At 35.9% G+C, this 14,063-nt stretch overlaps 1 protein-coding gene across 2 annotated transcripts; it reads right to left on the bottom strand.

Moving 5' to 3' along the window:
* Positions 1-1,834: 1,834 nt before the first annotated feature.
* rbfox1l (RNA binding fox-1 homolog 1, like) lies at positions 1,835-14,063 on the bottom strand. 2 transcript variants are annotated; one of them, XM_059568088.1, is made up of 12 exons: positions 13,657-14,063; positions 9,868-10,104; positions 5,320-5,499; positions 4,941-4,994; positions 4,759-4,851; positions 4,632-4,689; positions 4,492-4,551; positions 4,228-4,369; positions 3,798-3,837; positions 3,253-3,323; positions 3,050-3,131; positions 1,835-2,949 (listed from the first exon to the last, which is right to left on the bottom strand). In XM_059568088.1, the coding sequence occupies exons 1-12, from the start codon at positions 13,741-13,743 to the stop codon at positions 2,905-2,907; spliced, it is 1,149 nt and encodes a 382-aa protein (XP_059424071.1). In that variant the 5' UTR covers positions 13,744-14,063; the 3' UTR covers positions 1,835-2,904. The 2 variants fall into 2 exon arrangements, with proteins under 2 accessions (XP_059424071.1, XP_059424072.1); XM_059568089.1 differs by lacking the exon at positions 13,657-14,063 and adding an exon at positions 10,649-10,764.

A 14,063-nucleotide genomic window follows, 5' to 3' on the forward strand; every position in this document is an offset into this window, starting at 1 on the left:
AAAACGGGATACAGCAATGACATCATGGGTCCTGTAGCTAATAGCTGTGAGATAAAATAATCAAGCTGTCTTGCAGAAAGAGAGAGAAAAAGAGAAGGAATTTATTAAATGAACTAAACTAAAGAAAATTAATAAACTTTAAATAGAACACTACAAGAAATGCAGGAAGAAAGCATAACAGGTTAAATGCAGAAGAAATGAAGAAAGAGAACATAAGACAGAAAGGAAGTATAAGAAAAATGAAGAGTAGAGGTGAAAAGAAAACATACAGAAAATGTAAAGCACACAAGGTGAAAAAAGTAGGAAATTAGCTATAAGCATAAATAATGAGCCTTGTGCACAGTGATAGTCAAAGTGAAAGAACATTCAAAGTATCAGATTACAATAGCAAAAAGATTTGCATGAGTAAAAGCCCAACAAAATCAGCTCACAGGAGGAAGGCAATAGAGATGAAACAGGAAGAGAAACTGAGAAATGGAAACAAGAATAAACAAGACAGCCAGAGAATAAACGAAAAAAAAGATAAAAACAAATAAAGCAGGAAATATTAAAAGACGATGGGGCATACCTTATAATCCTCCCATTTCTCCCGGGATTCTCCCGTATCCTGCGATTATCCCGTTTAAATATTTTCCCGTATTTCTGCCGTATTTTTTAATCTTTTTATTTAAAAAATCCATATAAAATAGGCGTATTTTATATGTTTGCTTCATTCGCCTCCGGTAAAAATCACGTAATTTGTATGCTCCATTATATGAATCATCACGTCAACAAATTCCAAGGTTGCCCAGTTGCCCCTGCCCCTTTGAGGCCCGACACTAAAGTGTCCTTGCGGTCCATGTGCCCCCCGTCTGGCACATAAGCCTTACAGGTTAAACGTTTCATCTGTGTGCTGTTCTGACTGGTGCTTCTTCTGAGCACACCCAAGTGAGCGCACTACAATGACAAAGACCGTCACACAGTTAATTATAAACCTAATATTACCTAATTATAAATCTAAGTCAATTTTTAGTGTTAATACTGTCAAAACACACAAGGTTTATGTATAGACTCAGTTGTGTCTAAAACTAAAGTAAACAATAGAGATAAACGGATGCGTGGTGCAGGTCTTAAAGGGACAGTTGGCCACACATTTGTGTTGCTCCGTTGAAAAAAAGAAAAAAAAGAAAAGAAAAGAAAAGCTAATATACAAGCAAACTGAGATATAGCTTACACTTCCAAAGGCTATGGTTTAAATGATTAAATGTGTATGCCGCAAGTTGCAAAATCAGGTGCTGCACTCCTTTTTCTTACTACTTTTACTGGGGAAATGGTTATTCCTGGTGAAAAGAGGAAGAATGAAGATTTGCATCAAGCCCTTCTGCAAATTTACCCTTACTTTTATTAAGAAAACATGCAGTTTCAATAATTGTTTGATAATAATTGTATACATATAATAATATAATGTATATATAATAATATAAATATTATAATAATATAATATAATTTATACTTTTGCCCCCGTCACCCTAATTTTGGGACAAAAATGTTGACAGGTATGCTTTGGGGTAGAAATTATTATCAAAGTGTAAAGGAGGTTCTTGAGACACTAAAGGAGGAAGTTTAGTAGTAGAAGAAAACAATCAAGTAAAGAAAGAAAGAAAGAAAGACAGAAAAAGAAAGAGAGAAAAAAGACAGAAAAAGAAATTAAAGAAAGAAAGGCAAATAATAGGAAAGAAAAAAAAAAGAAAAATAAAAGGAAGAAAGACAAACGGAAGGAAGGAAAGAAGGAAAGAAAGAAAAATAAAGAAAAATAAAATACAATTTCTTTAGAGACGATAGAAAACATGTAATAGTCTTCAAAATAAATGTTGATTCATTTTTAGTCAGTAATTTGGCATTTAAAAAGATCTTAAGCAGATATGAATGCACAGTGCCTTTAGTTAAGAAAGAAAGTATTTGAAAGCAAACAGTAAAGGGAAGTAAAGCACACAACGGGTTAAAATAAGCATGAAAGGAGTTCAAGTGGCAAAAGAGTGGCAGAAGAATAAAGACAGAAAAAGAATACAGAAGTATAGCTGCTGAAGCAAAAATAGCATTTGAATGACGAGTGGACCACAAATGACTGAACAGCATGACTTAACAAGAATTGACTGGAGAAGATCAAAGAGGAAAGCACCAGAATTTTTTGTAAAAACAAACAAAACAAAATCAAAGATTTTGAAGTAGTGCCATAAGAAAGCAGGTCAATAGTTTGCATTAGTTTAGAATAAAGAGGTGTTTAACTTAGAGGTAGATGACATCGAGAGAGAACATACTGTATATCACCAACCCCAGTGCCATTGCTGTATCTCACAGTATTGCATGTGACAGCAGAAAAATTACACACACTCGAACACTCCAAAGACACTCCAAAGACATTCCAACACGCACACAGTCTTATACATCCTAGACAGGTTCAGAGTTTTGCATTTCTCGGTCTGGGGAAAAGTTCCACTAGAGCTATCTGTCTTTATCTATTGTTTATCAGCCGTCGGCAGTGCAACAGATCCAGAGGTTGTAATACAATTAATCTTTTGGGACTCTTTTTCCTGTGAGGCTCGATAACTTCTAAATGATAACTTAGATATCACACCACTAATATGAAAGTATCTGTATGTACTGTACATAACATGATCAGCTAGACACTGTCTGATAAGTAAGTACTATTCTTTTTTCGGATGGGGTATTTTCTTAAATTAAGAATTAAATAAAAGTCCTTAAATATAATTCATTATATCTTCAGCCTGGATTCACCTCTTTTCCCTAATAAATATCACCAGTATTTACAATCTCAAGGCCAAACGGTTCCTCAGCAGACAGCAGTTCACACAGCAAGCGAAAGTCTCTTTGGTTGTCAGACATGAGTCACAGAGCTGATTTTATTCAGTATGGAGTAAAGCGGTTGTAGCCTCCACGGTACAAACTTGCCTGATTGTAATAGAAGAAATAGAAGAAATCAGACATTCCGTTATATCAAGAAAGTGTGTTTAATAACAACTGACTGCATTCGCCATGTGTGGTAACTTACCATTGTTCCAACTCCATAAGTGGTTGTAGGTCCCACGGAGTGATGGTAAGGGTCTGTTGCTGTGGTATACACTCTTCCGTATCTTAAAATAAATCAATTAAATAATTAAGAGATAGACTGATGGATAGACGGACAGATGGACGGACGGACGGACGGACAGACATAGATAGATAGACAGACAGATAGATAATTAATGTTCCTACCCATCACTGTATGTGGCTGCTGCAGCTGCTGAGGCGGACTGGGCCACTCGATATGTGGCTGGATATCCTCCCTAAAAACAGGATTGTTTAAGTAATGCATGACATTTTATTCCTTCAGAAAACAATTTGAATGGCAAAACATTTTACTACATGAACTCTCCCAGTGGAGCAATCTGGTGTTAGGTCATCAGCTTAAAATGCATTTCGGATTTGAAATTCAATTTCAAATCATACACCTAAATTCAATGTTACAGATTGAGTAAGGAGTTAGGTTTGATACATTTTTTTGACATTTTATTTAGAAACAGATATTAGTTGTAGCAGAAGTCTATATTTAGACAACACTGCATGACAAGATCCTGGCAGTGTAAGAAATGTCACATGTCACATCTACTTCTCGTAAAAAATGTTGCCAGCCCAAACATTTAACTACTGTTATCCATAACTCATCAAGTGTTTTTTGTTTTTGTTTTTGAGCAATCAAATTTTTGTGGACATGCTCTTAGAGATGCTGGTAAACAAAGAGAAGTTGACTGGTAACTTACATAGACCTCAGCACCATACAATCCATCTTGATACACCACTCTGCAGGAGACATAAAGAAGGAAGTAAATTACATATGGCATGAATTCAATTTAGAAAAATTACAATTTAATCTAAGCTAAATGTAACAATTTAAATTACATGAATAAAATATGTGGAAAGAAAAGTTTACTTTGCCTTTTAAACCAATAAATACTAACTAAATGTTTGGTAATAATAGTCATAACAGACTATTATTACCAAACATAAAATAAAAAAAAAATAAAAACCTGGCTATGTGTTCTGTACTAGACTAAATGAGACTTGTCATGGCACTTGTATACTGTTGTTGTTCTCTTGTTGACCTGACTGCTTCTATTGTTCTCATTTGTAAGTCGCTTTGGATAAAAGCGTCTGCTAAAGGATTAAATGTAAATAACAGGAGCTACTGACCCAGGATAGGCTGGTACTGCGGCTGGTGTGGCTGCGGCTGCTGCAGAGCGGATTGTATTGTAAACTGCCCGTCCACGTCCACGGAGGGCAGAGCCTCTGTAGGCCAAGGTCGGAGTGGGAACAGGGTAAGGAAAGCTGGCAACTATTACACCAAAAAAAGTTAAAATTAACAGCAAATTACATACAATCAATCTAGATAAGGAAGTTTCTGCTAGCTATTATATTTGAACTCAAAAATGGCATAAAAGTCAGGATTAAATATACCTGTGTAAAGTTCAGGGGCATACATAGCTCCCATTACTGGATTGATTTTCCACCCAGCAGCTACCGGAATTGACATATAGGTGAGAAGTTGAATTTATATCACGTAAACGTTTGGGCAGAATGTTATGAAAGAATCTCACCATTCACTAATGGCGTCTGAGGCTTCTTTGTTACCACCCTCGCTGTGGCGTTGTTCACCTGAGAAGCAGAATTAATGAGTTGTTCAGTTGTCCATTCTCCCGATGCAGAAACTAATCACCCTCATACCTCAATCTTCCTTCCTTCGACGATTGTTCCGTTGAGCTTCTCTCTCGCTCGATCTGCTTCCACTGCACTTTCAAATGTCACAAATCCAAACCCCTAAAGAAAGGTTTGAACCCGAATTGAATCCCAATTGAAATTCAAATAAAGAAGTGACAAGAACTCGACAAAATTGGGAACCTACTGACCTTTGATCCTCTCTCATTAAAGATGATCTCCACGTCTAGAATCTTGCCAAATTGCTGAGAGATGAAAGACAGATATTGACTAAACAGTTTTTATGTGAGAGAAGCTGAAGGGCTAATTCACACAAAAATGAACATTCGGTCATTTTTAAGTCATCCTCATGTTGTTTCAAACATTAACTATTTCAAACTATTTATTTTGTAAAACACAAAAGAGGAACCTTTAAAAAAAATTCTAATTCTTCCTTTTTGCTGTCCATACAATGAAAGTCAGATGGTTCCGGTGTTGTTATGGACCCCACTGACCTTAATAGTATTGTAAAAAGTTGAAACTTTTTGATGAGCAATGCATTACATTCAGGACAAAAACCAATTCTATTACCCCAAACATTTGCCTGAGGTCTGGGTCCCGAAACCGAAAAGGTATATTGGAAACATGGAGTCTTTTAGGTTGAGCCTTTCCAGCTCCTTCCTCCTCAGTTCCACTTCCTGTTGCACTTCCAGATGCCCCAGAAACACTGACAGACTGTGGGTCAGATGTCACAGGCACTAAAGAATTGTCCTATGATGGAAACAGGAATGAAAGATAGGGAGGGAGAAAATGTGGAGGAGGCAACAGACATAGAAAGAATATTGAAGACAAGAAAAACAGAAGAAACTTTAGTTTGCATTTAATTACAGAAAACCTAACTACCACTCATCTATAGTAAGATTTCTTGTCAAACTTTATTGCATTCTAACATTTTACTAGGAGAAAAACTAGTTTTATAAAGTGACCACAACAAAACGCAAAGGAGCATTCCTCATCCAGTGATTCCTCTCAAGCAAAAGTGAGGAAATGTGATCAAGTTCCCATTTTAGTGAGCTGTCTACATACATGCCTGTTAGATATAGACATAAAAAAGACAATTTGATTTAAATATAGAGCACAGTTGTTTTTTAACTTCAGTGAACTCACTAAATCAGCAGCTGAAAGTGATTAAAGATTACTAGCATACTCAACAAAGTGTCATTTTCTGAGTGCTGCAACTGGAAGATTGTCATATGTAATGCATGGTTACACAGCATTTCCTGTTGCACTGATTGTACGTGACTGTAAATAAAATGCCCCCATGCAGATCAATACATAGGAGTATTTGTGCTTCAAACCCAACACATCCACTATCCCACAATGCATCACGATGCCAGTTCGTATGTCTGCACAGCCTATACCTCACCAAACGGCACAAAACTGTTACTATTAAAAAATGGATTAAGAAATCAAAAAAGGTGTATTAAAAATGTTCAAAAAGATAAATAGCTAGAAGAAAAAGTAGCCAAGCAGAGCGTGAAATGAGGAAGGGAAAATGGTGAAAAGTATGGTCAAAAATAAATTTAGATAATAAAAAGGGCACTACGAATCGTGTGACGTGAATTTAAAAGCAGTGGAATTTTTTTTTGATGCAAATAATAAGAGTGGTCATTAGAGTAAGAAAGAAAGACAGACAAATCACCAATTCTTTACATATTTCATAAGGATGGAAAAAGTTGAAGCAATAAGGCAAATTGACCTCTGCTTTAACTTATCCATAACAGATCTGAAGGGTAAAGTGCAACAAAACAATTCTAATCTGGGCAGAAAAAAAGGGTGCATTCGGTTCATCATGTTCCCTTCCTTTCATTCTACAGTTTTAATTTTTACTATTTTTACATTTTTTTTAACCATCATCCCAGACGTCCCTCCTGATCAATCTTTCATGCTGTACATTACTATGTTGTGATTTTAAAATGTAAAAATATTTTCTTACTATAGACTTATAATACTATAATTTATAGATTATTGCCCATAACTCAGCCAGAATTTAAATATCAGTGTATCCTTAGATTTAAATATCATAAATTAAAGTTTAATTAATCTTCTAACTTTCACTCCATTTCACCAGAAGCCGCATAATTACTCTTTCATTTTATTTCTCTATTAAATTTCATTTCCACTGCATTGTACAACAAACAGAATCAGCATTAGAAGATAAAAGACAATGAAGTAGCAAAAAAAGAGAGAAATGATGGGTGTTAAGAAGGTAAGGAAGGGTTAAGAACCAAATGAACCCCAAAACAGAAAGTAAAAGAAAGACAGTTTAGTTGCTCTAAACACAGGGGAATTCAAGCAGCTTACGTATTTCAGCATATAACTCTAAAGGTCAAAACTGCAACAACGTACACTGCTATTCTTGGAACCAAGGAAGAGGCAGGAAACACACATAGAGATTTACGCACAGACACGCACACACACATCCACACACGCAAACAAATCATGGTTATGGTTAACTCTGAACTGGCCGGGCTGATTGCTAGCTGTAATGACTACCACAGCAGGTGTCACACAGAAAATACTGCTGAAACACCATCATCATCATCATCATCATCATCATCATTACATTCATCCAGAGACACAGGCCAGGGAGGGTTTTTGGGAGAAGTGACAGATTGAGGAAAGGTGTGATGGGAAGGTATGTGATGATATCACGTCACGATGCAGAGTGCTTTTCTGACTGGACCTGGGAAACATAGATGAGGGGGGAGGGGTCATCCCGTCCGACTCCCCCCCTTGACCCCTCCCTCCACGGCGGCGTCTCATAGTCCAAATATCGGGCGCTCTCTAGTGGTATAAGCAGTGTGGACATAAAATGGTGTGACAGAGAAAGAGAAAACTCATTGCATGAACCTTTTCAATGAAAAAATACTTTCATGGTGAAATATTATTTTCAATCCTTCCCACAATTCCCTTGCCACAACTTAAAATCCCTTTTGCAATTACTGTACCCCGATGAGCTATTAGTAACACAACAATAATGATCATACACTTATATGGTGATACACATTAAAGAACATAAAGCTATGGCATGAGTCCAAAAGACAATATTTCAGTAATTACAGATTGTCAAGACAATATTTACATCTGGATTCATGACTGACATCTCATAACTGGTGCCTTAAAAAAGCATTAGTAAATGCATTTCTTTGCATTGATCACACTTAAAAACACAAGATTGAATTTATCAAGTCAAAAAGTATTTAATTAACAAAAATAATAAATGTAATTCAAGTTCCAAATTGATTAACTGGGTAAGAATATGTGTCATACTGTAGAGTAATGAGGATTATATTAGGAATTTTCAAACTTTTGAATGCCAAGTACCCCAACATTTGATGATGCTTCTTCTGATATTTCTAGAACTCGGATTAACATGTTAACTTTGATAACACAAAAAAATGCACTTTGTAATTTTTTTTTTCTCCCTTGCTCTCAAATAATTCTGCAGACACTAGCACCGCATTGTGGTCCTCTGGTGGTTTCCTGACCTCAGTTTAAAAAACTCCTGGCATAAAGTATTAACTGGAAAACGCCTGATTTAGAATCAGACTGAATACGATTTAGTTTAAGAGTAAATGTAAAATAGAAAGATTAGTTCTAAATTATTATTTCTTTTTATATAATCATTTAAGATTACTAAGTTAAACAACAAAAAAAGAAACTTTGTCTTTCTCTTTATTTATTCCTTCTCTTTATAGCTTGTACTTGTTTGAACAAATGCCTGAAAGTTGGTTTTTACGAGCAATTATCTGCTGTGCCTGTTTGCCTCATTAAGAAGAATCGCTTTATGTATTCCCCATTTTATGGATAAAAGTGTCTGCAAAATTACTTAATATCAATGTAAGAGAACTAGAGAATAGAAAAGGTTAAATATTAAATAAAGGTTAAAAAGGTTAAATAAAGTAAGGTTAAATATTCTCTACATGGTGCCCTGAGCCAGTTGAATTGCCATACTTGGAAAAGCCAAAGGAAGAGGATGTGTAAAGGACATAAAGCTATTTTTAGCTATCTCAGACGGGATCCCTGAGGACCAAAGCATGAGATTATATATCAGCAGCCTACATATTCCTGGCATACCTTCTCTAATGCAAATACATTAGAAAAGAAAATATGCTGGTTGTACTACACAATTTACAGCAGTTGGACGTTGTTTCCAATTGTAAAATCTTAATTTTTCATACTCACATGGGTATGCTTGGTTAAAGGTGAATGAGGTTATTTAAAGGGGTCCTATTATGCTCTTTGACTTTTTCAGCTTTAGTTAGTCTGTAATGTGGCTGTTTGAGCATAAAAAAGATCTACAAAGTTACAAAGCTCAAAATCCAGTTCAAAAGGAGATATTTTATTTAACAGAAATCACTTTTCAAAAACTACAATGAACGACTCGTTTGGACTACAACGCATATTTTCCAGGATTTGTTATATCACAAATATCGACGAATGGGACAAGACCTAGTTGAGCAGCACTAGAGAAGGCAACAAGTGTTATCACTATGTTGGAGACACGCTAGCTTTCCCGAGGCAGACGAACTTAGAGTGCTTACAATTATCTGGTTTTAAATCACACTCAAATTGATTTGATTTTGATGCAATATTTATGCTGAAGCTCAAAGGGCATGACATTTCTCAACCAGGAGCCGATTGCTGTCAATCACAACACACACTGGCCCAGCTAACCAATCATAGCACAGTTCATATTTCAGAAGGCGGGCCTTCATTTAATACAGAAACTATTCGAGCCATTCATGCCAGACGGGCGAGAGGTGTTGTAATAATGTAAAATATGTGAAAAATAATGTGTTTTTCGAACAACCTACTATGAGAGCCTGTTGTAGTACACCCCCAAAACAAAATCAAGACTCTGTAAAAGAGCATAATAGGACCCCTTTAAATAAATGTTTGTGTTTTATTTGTATTTATTGAATTATTTTAGTAATTTTTTTCATACTTGAAGTTGTAAAATATATGTAAAACTATTTATTTATCCACATGTATTTAAGATGCAGCCCCCCTTTGTTAACTGATATTTAAAACACCTTTATCTTCTGAATCCAGTCATTTATTGATTGTATTTACCGTGTTATTGGCAGCTATAGACTCTGTCCCGTCATGCTGAGAGCCCTGATAGACTCTCAACTGATGATGATCTGAGTATTCAGAGTTAGGATGAGCAGCGCTGAAATCAAGGGTAGGCAGCCGGGCAGCTGTTGTGGGTGGGCCTTGTCCAGGTGGAGGATAGGATGGAGGCGGGGCATAGACCTGGGAAAGTGAAGGGTCACCATTGCCTGGCCCCGCCTCTTGGGCAGCGGCACCCTAAAATGAGACAGAGATGCTGTTTACTAACAGAAGCTTATTTCTGTAAACTCATTGAGTCATTACTTAACCCATCAAAATCATTTTAACCAGTTTTAACAACTTATTATTATTATTATTATTATTATACAAGATTCAGCTTGATTTTTCAAGTCAGTTTAATAGTCAGTTTGATTAAACTTTTAGCAACTGATCAGCAATATAGTTTCATAGTGTATGGGTTTGAAATAGGTATTCTTGTCAGCAACTGAATTTTCCACAAAAGCAATTTCTGAAAGATTTAGAAAATGTGCTTTTCTAATAGAATAGCAAAAAAAACATTTCCAACAAATCCATACCACCATCATTTTATTACAATACTCAAACTTTTTTACACCAAATAAAACGGACCTAAATTTACTGGCTATAAGGAAGCTAACATACTGTTACCGTTTTGTTTGCAGATCATAAAGACTATACACATGTAAACCTAGTCAAGACATCAACTAAAGATCCTCACAAAGACACAGTGTATGAAATTAGGAGTATAAATCAGACATCTCACCCCCTCAGTGCATTCCGTAGGCGACCCAATACTCACCAACAACTGACGCATGCTTTAATGCAAAGCTTCCCCCCGCCCACCCCGACATAAGTCCCTCGCACCCACCAATCACAAAGCACCAAACCAGCCTCAAGAGGGGTTTTTACACCAGCTGTGTTCATTTGTTCTTGTCAATCATCAACCCATTTCCCCCTCCTACTCTTTGACACTCAACAGACAGGATTTTTTGGGGTAAAAAGTTGATTCATACACACAAACAACTCAACTGCTCAGTAAAACTCAGAGATCCTATTCATGTTCAGTGAAAACAATCACATTGATAGATTTATTTAAACCAGACCAACCAGATTTCTGTGACTACTTAAGTGTGTACATTATGTATGCAATAGATTAGGTAAAACAGGCAAGATCAATCAAACACATTCAAGTAACAGTTCACTTAGAGTTCTGCAAACAGAAAATTGGCAACTTAAGATATTAAACCAAATCAAATACAAACTATAATACATTTTATGCAGAAAATTCAAATTATTGTGGTATCATCAAGCTTTGGTTAATAGACTTTTGTGGCATAAACCTTTTATTTCAGAGGTTTTTTTTTTTCATTGTTTTTTTTCTTGGTTTCATTGCCGAGTCTTAAAATAAAGTAAAATAAAATAACAGACATAAAGAAATGAAACCAGTATGAAGCTGTATTACATGTTTAGTCTTTATCAGCTGTTTCGCTGAGCTGATAAGGCAGAGTAAATTTAGACTTGACTGATAAAATGCCACTGAGAGACACAGCTTTGATTAAATATCACCACCACCACACTTAGATTCCTTTAGCTGAAACAAAAGTATCATGTAACATCAGTGTCTCTCATCATAGCCCTTTTTTTTGCAGATGGGATGTTATATACCACAGTTACAAGGTTACTCACTAATTACATGAACATGGCATCCTACCTTCATTCCTTTTTAAAAAAAAAACCAGTAGCTACTTGACACCCCTGTAAAATATTTACGAGCTGTAAACAGGTGTTGTCTGAAACACTACAGTATTTGAAGTACTGCTGACTCAAAATACCACTCAGTGTGCCGTTGCTGTTGGATGTAGACCAAGTCAAAGATCAAAATTAAGAGTTCAGACTTTGGAAACTTTATTCAACAAGTACACAGAGTACACACTTGCTGAGATATACATATACCTATAACTTACATACACAACACCCCTCCATGATCTAGGGCAGAGGACAAGCATAAATGTGATATAATTGTTCAGACACACTCCATTAGTTGCTATCTAACATGCAGAGGTCATCTTCTGAGATTTTTTTTACATAAACTGTTCTCTTTCCTGACCTAATTCGTTGTCACTGTGAGAGTATTTAAATAACACCTCTAGCAGATAAAATGTCTTTTCAGTCTCACTGACTGATATGAGATTTCCTCCCCCTCACACACACACAGGCCTCATCAGCTGTCAGGTTTGGGGTTAAAGATCAGAGGCAGAATGCCAGGTGCGTGATCTGACAGCTGCGGGATCATTCAAACACACACACACACACACACACACACACACACACACACAGAACTGATGACAAGAACTGCTTATGTAGTCTATACTCATATATTACAAGGCTCTGTGGAGTACTTGATTCTGATTGGACAGGTGTGTCATTCTGCTGTCAGATATCTTTGTATAACAGCAGCTAAATAATGTAACTGACAGTTTTCCTTTGCAACCAGCCTCTTAAATCTTCATCAATAGTTGTTTTATCCAAAGCAGTGTTATTTTAGCATTTTTTTAATAATATTGTAGTATTTATTCAGATTTATACATATTGCTTTTTATATTTTATATATAAGTTTTAATCATTTTGTATATTTTGTATTATTTTAAATAAATATATTAGAATAAAACTACATTCAAATAAGTATTTATATAATTTCAGTTTTAATATTTAATATTTGAGTTCAACTTTAAGTTATTTGCCAAGGCAACATATCTCTATTTTATTTCATTTCAGCTTTATTTCCATTAATCAAACGACTTTAAGACTTAATAATTAACAACAACAACAATGATCCAAAGTGATGTAAAAATCTAAAACATTCAAGTGACATTGTTTCACTCTGCAGTCTTTTTCTTAATAATTTAGACTTAAATGAGCATTTCATGTATTTATTTTTTATAAGCAATGTTATATTGGTTGCAAAATAAACAATATTCCAGTCATTTAATATTCCTCAAATGAAAATCAGGGTCCATTTCGGGGGTATTTCATGATAATGAATGTCTGTTTATTCATTGCTCCATTAATAAACAGACATGCACACACAAACACATAAGCCAATTTTGCACCAACACAAATATCTCAACCTCAATAACCATATAATTCAGCTCAAACACAAAATTTTATATCATATATGAATAGTATGGCAGATGAAAAGCAACTAAAAGAGCAGACGCAACTAAGAAATTTCCATTGTCTCAAGTCCTACTCTTTAGATGACATAATCTATCACTGTGTATCACTTCAGATAAAGTCAAGAGGGAACCTGAGACATCTATTTCTATATCTGTGAGAGGGAATCTGCAGCGTGAGGAACAGACTAAAAATACAGCGAGTGTGACAGAGAGAGAGCAGGCACAACGTTTATCAGCTGTCCCGGAATTTCTCTCTCTCTCTCACACACACAATCACACAGCGGAACACAAACACACACTGAACCTGTTTTCAGTCCACCTCGCAGGGACAAATATAACTAACAACAGGACACTGCGTCCTTCACTGGCAGAGATAAGCACTTTTGATGTCCTCAAACTCATTGGTGGATGACACTTTAGTACATAAACAAGCCTTAAGCTTGCTAGTGATTGGTTGATTTACAACATATTACCAGACATGTGACAGAAACTGCACAAGAATTAAATAAAAAAATAATAAAATTAAAAATTAAACTAACAAACTCCAAAGAGAATGTGAAAGAAGAAGATACAGAGAATAAAGGGACATGTTTACCTGTACAATGCTGGGGTAGCAGGAAGCTGTCTGGGGGTAAACAGGGAGTCCATAGGGTTGAAGGATTACAGTTGGGGAGGACAGCATGGTGCATAGCCAGAAAAAAAGGAACAGCTAAAAGGGATGGGAGACTGGGGGGAGAGAGAAGGGAAGGTGAGCTCTCTGAATCAAGAAGTACCAGACGGAGAAGGTTTTGAATCCAAAAAGAAGAGAAGAAAGATCCAGAGGTATAAAAAAGAAAAGGAGAAGAAGAATGGGCTGCACTGCACTGATGGCTGGCGTTACAACTTCTAGACGACAAACAAAATAAAAGGTATAGATAAGACCCTCTGCAAAAGTTGAGAGTGCCAAGTTAGTCTGTTTCACAAAAGGCAAAGGAGATCAGTACTGAAAGATCTCTGGGGGAC

This window comes from Carassius carassius, chromosome 15, assembly GCF_963082965.1.
Source record: "Carassius carassius chromosome 15, fCarCar2.1, whole genome shotgun sequence".
Classification (NCBI taxonomy): Eukaryota; Metazoa; Chordata; class Actinopteri; order Cypriniformes; family Cyprinidae; genus Carassius; species Carassius carassius.

Coding starts and splice junctions, on each gene's coding strand:
- rbfox1l (XM_059568088.1), bottom strand. CDS start 13,743: ATGCTGTCCTCCCCAACTGTAATCCTTCAACCCTATGGACTCCCTGTT. Junction 4,852..4,940: donor TTAATGAGAGAGGATCAAAG/GTCAGTAGGTTC, acceptor ACCTTTCTTTAG/GGGTTTGGATTTGTGACATT. Junction 4,552..4,631: donor TCAGACGCCATTAGTGAATG/GTGAGATTCTTT, acceptor CAATTCCGGTAG/CTGCTGGGTGGAAAATCAAT.